Source organism: Aegilops tauschii, chromosome 2, assembly GCF_002575655.3.
Source record: "Aegilops tauschii subsp. strangulata cultivar AL8/78 chromosome 2, Aet v6.0, whole genome shotgun sequence".
NCBI lineage: Eukaryota > Viridiplantae > Streptophyta > Magnoliopsida > Poales > Poaceae > Aegilops > Aegilops tauschii.
In genome coordinates this window covers 546,298,218-546,307,102 of record NC_053036.3, presented here as the reverse complement: position 1 = coordinate 546,307,102, position 8,885 = coordinate 546,298,218, and the positions used below count along the sequence as shown (strand labels likewise).

At 49.9% G+C, this 8,885-nt stretch overlaps 2 protein-coding genes across 2 annotated transcripts; one reads left to right on the top strand and one right to left on the bottom strand.

The window, feature by feature from the left end:
* Window positions 1-4,979: 4,979 nt before the first annotated feature.
* LOC109748482 (pentatricopeptide repeat-containing protein At3g26782, mitochondrial-like) lies at window positions 4,980-5,720 on the top strand. The gene has a single exon (XM_020307507.2). It carries the CDS (start codon window positions 4,980-4,982, stop codon window positions 5,718-5,720), a length of 741 nt encoding a protein of 246 aa, XP_020163096.2.
* A 1,073-nt stretch (window positions 5,721-6,793) lies between these two features.
* LOC120974670 (uncharacterized) lies at window positions 6,794-7,566 on the bottom strand. Its single transcript, XM_040401081.3, has one exon. The coding sequence runs from the start codon at window positions 7,295-7,297 to the stop codon at window positions 6,914-6,916; it is 384 nt and encodes a 127-aa protein (XP_040257015.1). The 5' UTR covers window positions 7,298-7,566; the 3' UTR covers window positions 6,794-6,913.
* Between the last annotated feature and the right edge of the window lie 1,319 nt (window positions 7,567-8,885).

Below are 8,885 nucleotides of genomic sequence, written 5' to 3'. Positions count from 1 at the left end.
GTAACTAAGAAGAGAGAGCACTTTAATGACTCAAAAAAGAAACAATGCTATCTACACAAGGACATGAAGTTTCTTAGCTCGAGCTCATATGAGGTCAGGTGAACAGTAAAAATGAAAAAGAAAATCAAACAATTCTAAAAAAATATGACAAACATTGACAAAAGTTTTTTAGCTTGCAAGTTTCATTGTGTTGCCATGAATTCTACAAATGTCCCAAGCTCAAAGAATTTTGTGATTTTTTTTATGTTACTGTTCACCCCAAGCTCATTCAAGCTTGGGACTAGAGGGGTACCTACGCCTACACAAACACTTATGCATGAAATAGTTTAGCTGCTAAACAATTTAAACAAAGAAAGCTTAGTTACAAAAGGCTAAGCACATATGTACATTAAAAGGTTATAAGTTAGTACTAAGCCTTTTCGTGTATTTAGCATTTAGCATCTCATCTAACTATGTACCGCGTAAAAAAAATGTCAAAACGGTCACACGTGTGGCACTTATCATTTGGAAAAAAAAAGTGCCCTCGTGATTTATACAGGCAGCCTGGTCTTTGGACCCGTACGCCAGCCTGGCCCACGCTCAGAGGAACGGGTGAGTGGACCGTATGCCAGTCTGGCCCACTCGCAGATGAACCGATCTGAGCACTAGCTACAGCCGAAGCCAATTCAAGCAAGCTTTTAAACTCGAGGCCAGCGCAGAGCCGCGGACTTGCTATCCACGCGACATCGCCCCTAGAAATTCTCGCGAGTGGCCTCCGCCGTCTCGGATTCTTGACCGCCACGCTCACACGGAACCCTCTCTGGATCCGGCGCCCGCCGGCGACTTCCGCGGCGTCTCTCCCTAGACTACTGCCCCCTTCCCCGATGGATCCATTCCCCGTCTTCGGCCGCGAGAGATCCCCGTCGTCGCCGGACTACCCGCCCCGCCCGGGGTCGCCGGAGTACGTGCCGTCATGCCATCAGTGGCGTGCGGGGTCGCTTGACCTCGCGCCGTTGACTTCCCCGTGGCGCGCCGAGTCCCCGGAGTACGTCCCGTCGACTCCCTGGTGGCGCGGGCGCGTGACGGTCACGGGCAGACACCACGCCAGGTCATCGGCGGGTGGGCGGCAGAGCTCGTCCTCGTCGTCGCCGGATTACTTCCCGTCCACCTCGCCGTGCCGCGTGGCGTCTCCGGAGTATATGCCGCCGGCTCACCACTGGAGGCGCGCGGCGTCACCAGAGTACGCGCCGTCGACCTCCCCGTGGCGCGCTGAGTCCCCGGAGTACGTCCCGTCGACTCCCTGGTGGCGCGGGCGCGCGGCGGGCAGCCAGCGCACCCGGTTGTCGGCGCCTGGGCGGCAGAGCTCGTCGTCGCCGGATTACTCCCCTTCTACCTCGCCGTGCCGCGTGGCGTCGCCGGAGCATATGCCGTTGGCTGACCACTGGAGGCGCGCGCTGGCGGTGTTCCCCGCCGACGACACCCCGTCGACACCTCTGGAGCAGCGACCTTCGTCGTCGGACCCCGCCACATCGACACCTCTGCGGCGCTCGCCGTCACCGGATTACTCCCCGTCGGCCTCATCGTGGCGCGCGGCCTCACCGGAGTACGTGCCGACTGCTCCGTGGAGGCGCGCGGCGTCCCCGCAGCACACGCCCCCGACGCGTCCCCAGAGGGCGGCGACATATCCCGACCGCGTCCCCTGCGCGTCTCCTCCGTCGCCGCCTGACGCTGGGTCGCGCACGTCGTCGCGGTCCCGCTGCTATCATCCGTACCAGAGGAGCGGCGTCGGGACGTGCACGTGCTCCGCGCGCCGGAGCTGAACACCCCGTGGCGGCATCGGCGCCTGATTTTGCACGGATGTTATCGGATTCATAGGCACATAGCAGATTGGAATAGTATGAGATATTGGATTCCTCATGCAAACTTTGCTGTTAGTAGTTGCCTAACTTGCGATACTACTCACTTATTTCCTGTTTGCCGTGCTTCACATCAATAACGAGCATATCAATGCCACATGCATGACCCTTGCTCTTTCATGCATTGGTATCAAATTTTGACAGAATTTAATGTGGACACATACTATATTTATGTATTTCCAGGTTTACAAATGGCAAATTTCTGACTTTTAAACTGCAAGGAGGGGAGTATCCAATTTGGATGCGGTGCTTGATGGCATTGTTTGCCTTCTTATCGGTTCTTGATCTTAGCAAAATGTTGCCCATGTATGCAGGTGGTTAGTGGGGGAGCCAGAAAAATTGTATCGGCAGGGCATATAGTGTTATTAAGCAAGGTTAAGGAGGGCTAAACCATAAAATACGCTTTTGGCAGCTAAAAAATAATCGTCAATCTAACGAAGGAAACTGAATGTTGGCCCGGGCCCGTGCTGGCTACCTCTGCCAATGCGGGTGGTAGGTTGTACTCCCTCTGTAAACTAATATAAGAGCGTTTAGATCACTACTACGAGTTTAGAGTACTTATCGAATAGAAAGCTTAGTTTTGAGTTGTTTGGCTCCACCTGGAAAGCATGGTGATGTCGGTCAACCTAACTAGAAGAATCGGATGTACTCCGTTGGCAGAATACTTGTAGTTTATTGCTTGGTTAAATTCATGTGTACGGATCTCATGAACACCTCAGAAACATCGATAATCCCAACAACCGTCGTAATCTATCGGATATCATATCTGATATCAATATTATTGGTTCGATATGTCCTCGATACGTAGCAATGAAGTAGCGGTGAATATATGCAATAAAATTAATGTCGTTGCGTTTTCAATACTCCCTTGATCCATCCTTGATACGACCTAGCTCAGTCAAATTCAATGTTGCGGTTTGGCTGTTAGTTATTAGCTTTTCTTGAAATCACGAGTACGATGATATAAGAGATTGGACCACACAAACTAAATACATACTAAACAACTTGATGCTTAACTGATAATATATTCTCAAAATAGTCAAACGTATCCTTATTTTAATGCTTTAAAAATGCATTTATCCCGTATCTTCTCGATACTAACACATATATTTGTATCGGTGCAATTTAGATGAACGTTGGACCGGCCTTCTGGAATAACCGCATTTGGAAGACAAAACTCCCACATAAGATAAAAATGATCATACGTTCGTTTTCTAGATCATGGTGTTGCACTCATGAATGATGACTTGCAAAGTGCAAGAAGTAAGAAGTGGTGTTTCTATGACTAGGAGGAAACAAATCAACATTCTTTTGTCTTCTCCCATGCCAATCACTAAACTCACTTGCCGGTTGTTCGTGTAGCTTTTAATCTATGATCAGCAACTAGTACACCAAATATGTTTGGAGTTGGTTGGCTGAAGTTCGTCCAAATTTAGAATTACCGTATAGACTACATTTTACTACAGACAACAACTCTAAGAGCATCTCGAATAGATGGTCCAAATTTTGACGGTCCAAAACCGGAGATGTAAAATTTGGACCGCCAAAAAATGCATTTGGGAGCTCTGAAAAAAGGCCAACTCCAACAGATGGTCCAAATTCATGGTCCAAAAGAGCAACTCCAATAGATGGTCCAAATTCATGGTCCAAAACCGGCCAGCAGCCGCCCGGCTGCTGTTCAGCCGCTGTCCAGCCACTGTACAACTGCACATATTGCATAAAACATGTTTTAAAACAACATAAAAAAAATTCATGTCCACAACATCAAATTATTACATAGTTCTTCAGATCCAGGAGATGAAATGCAACACAAATACAACATAGTTTTGCACAATACAACATAGTTTTGAACAAACAAATAATGAATCTATGCGGATCTTTCGCCATGCCATTTCCAATCTTCCATCAAATCTTTCTGGAGTTGGTCATGCACATCGCTGTCTCTAATCTCGTTGTACACCTTCATGAAACGTCTGATGCGCTGTTCTTTTCTCATGGGGTTAACAGGAATGCCCATCAAGTGATAGAAGTTGTAATCTAAATATTTTCCACGCTCGTCTCAATGAGCATGTTATGCATGATCACGCAAGCGGTCATGATGTACCAAAGGATCTTTTGATCCCAAAATCTAGCTGGTCCTCGCACAATAGCAAATTGGGATTGCAAAATCTAGTTGGATTGGCTGCTGCTTACGGCTGCGGACGGCTCCGGACGGCGGCGGTGATAACAAAAGAGGTTGGCGGCCGACCAAGAGGAGCTCGGCGGGCGGCGAAGACAAATTCGGCAGCCGGGCGGAGGGATTGGTGCGGCGGTCGTCGTGCGGCCGGTGCAACGTCCGTGGACAGGCTCACGGCCGTCTGGAGCAGGTCGGCGGCAGCCCGAGACCCCGCGGAGGCGTACCGCGGTAGCCGGACCGCCGGAGGGGCCGAATCCCGCGCCGGCTGCCTCCCGATTCGGCGGTGTCCGGGCGGCGGCAGGGAGGTGAGGGGGGCGACGGCGGCGGGGATGTGGGGTGGTGACGCGGGCGACGGCGAGGTTTTGGGCGGTCGCGGCGGCGGATTCCGGCCGGCGGGTCGCGGGCGGGCGGACGGGCGCGGGCGGGAACGGAAATGAAGTGGCGGTTGGGCGTTCGCGGGCGGCGGCTGGTTTTAGACCAGATGCATCTCGTGATGTATATTTGCATCGCGAGATGTTGGATTTTACATCACGAGGAGGCCGCGGTCCAATTTTTTTGCATATGGACCGTTTGTTGGAGCAGCGTTTTTTGCCCCAGACGGTCCAAAAGTTAGGTACTTTTACATTTGGACCGTCTAATTGAGATGCTCTAATTCTTTTGGAGACGAGGTAATAGCACCCCAGGTACCCTAATAATGTGACGATTTAGTTCTAAACTTGCAAAACTTGACTCCATCATACCCCAACTTGCACCTCATGTGATGATTTAGTCTCAGGCCAATCACAGCTCGACAATTGGCAGCCAGGTGGCTGGACCGGTCAGCGCACGCACTTTTGCACAAAACCCCCCGCCGTTTCTTTTTATCAACCCGCAGTATAGCACACCTGAATTAAATCTGTCGGAATCTGATGGAGACCGCGAGGGAGATCTTCGACTTGATGACTGAAAGAAGCGTTCCGTCCTGGAACTCGATGATCATCGGCTACGGGCTGCACGGGCAGAGCGAGAAGGCGCTCGAACTGTTCCTGGAGATGGAGAGGAGCGGGCCTAGGCCGAACGAGACGACCTTTGTCTGCGTCCTGAGTTCCTGCGCCCATGGCGGCCTGGTGCTCGAGGGCTGGTGGTGCTTCGACAGGATGGTCAGGCTCTACGGCATCGAGCCCAAGGCCGAGCACTTCGGGTGCATGATGGACCTCCTCGGCCGTGCCGGGCTGCTCACAGGCTCGGAGAACCTCATCCAGAATTTACAAGGCAAGGCGTCCCCCGCGTTGTGGGGCGCCATGGTCTCGGCCTCTCAGATGCAGAATGGCTCCAAGCTCGGGGAGTTTGTCGGGAAGAAGCTGATCGAGATGAAGCCGGCGGAGGTCGGCCCGTACGTGCTCCTCTCGAACATCTACGCGGCGGAAGGGAGGTGGGACGACGTGGAGAAAGTGAGGGAGGCGATGAAGGAGAACGGCGCTGAGAAGGACGTGGGGCTGAGCCTTGTAGGGGGATCAAGTGAACCAGAGACCCGCCTTGGCACTGAAGATGGCGCGGTGGTGATGTCGATGCTGGGCGAGATGGGCGCGCACATGAAGAAGCCGCCGACTGAACCCCACGAGTCCAAGTGCAGGGAGGGAAGGGAGGCTACGAGGATCTGTTGTGCGTGACACACCAGCAATGCAGAGCATGTTGCAATATTACTACGCCTCGCCGTTGCTGATCACGGAGCATCAGGTTTCCTGCTGGTATGTGTGGTCCTCTGTTGTCGTGCCAGGGCCAGCATTGCAGCAGCAGCAAAGCAAGCCGAGGGGTAGCCTACTGCTGGCTGATGAGCAAGCGATGGAATAAGCCAGAGAACATGTTTTGAGGTGGATCAGTGGCAGCGGAGGTTCTTCTATTCCAGCTCTTGCCCATGGATGGACGATGGAGAAGGCTGCTCTTGCCCGGCTGGCTGCTCAGCTCCGCTCTGCTCAACTGATCTGGCCGGTGATTTGATGTGACAAGTGAAGACGGTGACGACGATTGTGTCAGTCAGCTGACCGTGGTGTCGGCATGGTTCGGAGAGGCGAGAGCGATGGACGGACGGCGTCTGCTGCAGGTATTTGTTCCCTGCATTGCCTAATTTTTGGATGGCAAACCATGGCACATTTAATTCAGGTGTGCTATATTGCGGGTTGATAAAAGAAAACGGCAGGGGGTTTTGTGCAAAAATGCGTGCGCTGACCGGTCCAGCCACCTAGCTGCCAATTGTCGAGCTGTGATTGCCTTGGGACTAAATCATCACATGAGGTGCAAGTTGGGGTATGGTGGAGTCAAGTTATTACCTCTTTGGAGACTATCTTGTACGGGTTAAATCCGTGCTATCTAGTGCTACTGGATGTTGAGAGACGATAAGACGTGATATATCAATCGGTTTGGTTGATATTCTATTATCGGGCGGTTGTGATTGAGCCTTTGATATTTACCATTTTAATATGAATGACGGTGTGCACCACAATGATGCAGGGCCGAGGATCACCACTTTTCAAAAGAAAATGATGTTTTTACTCCCATTTTCTTGGAAAAGGGGCACACCAGAAGTTGCAAAACGTCTTTTTCTTTTCATGAATGGAAGCTTTTGTTGCCACGCCTCTACATCGGAGATGCATACAACCAACTCATCCGCATACAATAACCGAACACGTCCAAATCGTAAAAGCTGTGACAGGAGCGCAATGCAAATGAATCATCCGTGGCAGGAGTAGTTCCTTATATTTGCAATTTCCCAAATTGGGACGCTAATAGACTGAACAGACAGAAGTACGGAGCATCTAAAAAATGAATTGAATTTGCCGACGTCGTAACCAGGAGTATTTACACCTCAATAGAGGAAATCACTGTAACCGCCGCCATGGCGCCGTTCGCCCGCGCAGAACAGCTCCGAGTAATCGCAGAGCCCGTACAGCTCATCCGGACACGGCTGCGCGGCGCCGGCGTTGGCTTTGGCAGCCCGCACGTGGTTCCCGGCTGTACCGACCGCGCCCGCTTTGGCGGGCATGAAATGGCTTCGTGCTCCGGCGACGGCGTTCCTCCCCTCGGCGGCTGGGCGGCTGGGGCGCGGCCGGTGGAGCGGACGCGCCGCGGCTTCGGCTCCGGCCTCGGCGGACTTGCCGGTGAGGCGCTGCACGAGGGACTTGAAGCCCGCGGCGTCGGAGGTGACGAACTGCGTCTCGATGTAGGTGACCTTGACGCCATTGTTGGCCATGGATGATGGATCTTGCTTGACGGAGCACGTACGTGCGGGTGGTTCTGTTCTTGATTTGCTGACGACTCGTCCTCGCCGAAAAGGAGTATGCTCTAGTCACAGGTTGTGTCTGTCTTTCTATCCTGGGCTCCTGGCTTTTTGGGGGCGTTTATATAGGAGCAGAAAACAAAGACTGGGACTGAGATTTTGGAGGGGAGAAATGTTCTCAGGTTGGTGGTAGAGGCTGAATGGAGAGAGGCAGCAGCAAGTTGTGGTGTTTGACTGGTCCGCCAGAGCCACTGCGAGTGGGACAGCGGTCAAATAATTTAGAACGGGAGAGTTGGTCAAGCGCTCGTGCGCCGGGAGTATGATTTCGACGGCTATCTTCTTCGCCGTTGTTTCTCTCTGCCGCTCGTGCTGATGCCGATGGATCTCAAATAACAGGCGAGCGCCAGAAGGTCACAATACATCTGTGGCACGTCGGAGGTTCCTTTCTCTTTGCCAATGGCGTCGCTTGGGGCAGTCCAATTATGCTTCGGCACACCATTAAACACAAAAACGACTCATACTATCCCATACCTTTTTATACAAAAGGCATGATAGTCAAATTGAAGTAGCGTAACACAAACCGACGCACATACCCCTTTGTCCTAGCCCTGGCCCATTTTTTTTAACTTTAAAAAATAGATGCATGAATTAGATTCAAACTCCAAACCTCTTGGATTACTTCCAATAGCTATAACCAATTAGGACGGCTCACTTGCTATGCCTAATTTCTTCTTTTACTCTTCCTGCCGTGCATCTTCTCAATCTGTTTATTTTTTCTGTTGTTTGGCCTTTTTTCTTAAGTTTTATTCATTTTTAAATTTTTATTTATTTCTTCTTCTTTTTATTTATTTTTTCAATTGCTAAATTTTGTGAACATTTCCTAAATTCATGATTTTTTTTTTCAAATCTGTAACTTACTTTTTAAATCCGTGATTTTTTTGAAATAAACTGATTTTTAAAATTTTGCAAAAATAAAACAAATTCATGATCTTTTTTTGTCAAAATCGTAATTTTTTACAAATAAATGAACTTTTTCCAAATTCGTGAACTTTTTTGTCAAAGTCGTTAACTTCTTTCTCAAATTTGTGATATTTTTTTCGAATCAATGAACCTTTTGAATTTCATTTTTTTTGTTATTTTTTCAAACCGATGAACTTTTTCTAAACTCGTGAAGTTTTCTTTAATCGTAGGGTGGGCAGTTGAAACCGGAAAACTTGGTTTTTACCATTCAGTTTATTTTAAATTGGGTTAGCAAAACTATAAAACCGAAATGAACAAGCAAAAGCAGCTAATCGATAATTTGGTTAATCGGCTTATTTGGTTCGGTATTCAGTTTACATCAGGCAAACTCATCAAATGTAATGCTTTATATTATGATACCCGCACATACTACATAGCAAATCTCCGTACCTCACCTCCATATTCGTTGCTCAGTGGGGTGGGACTAAATTGAGCGCTATGAGCGGCAGAGGCGTTTTTTTTGAAGGTAACTAGGGAAATTTATTCAAAGTTCATCACATTCGGAATACAAGCAATATCAGGAAGGATCCCTAGCCACACG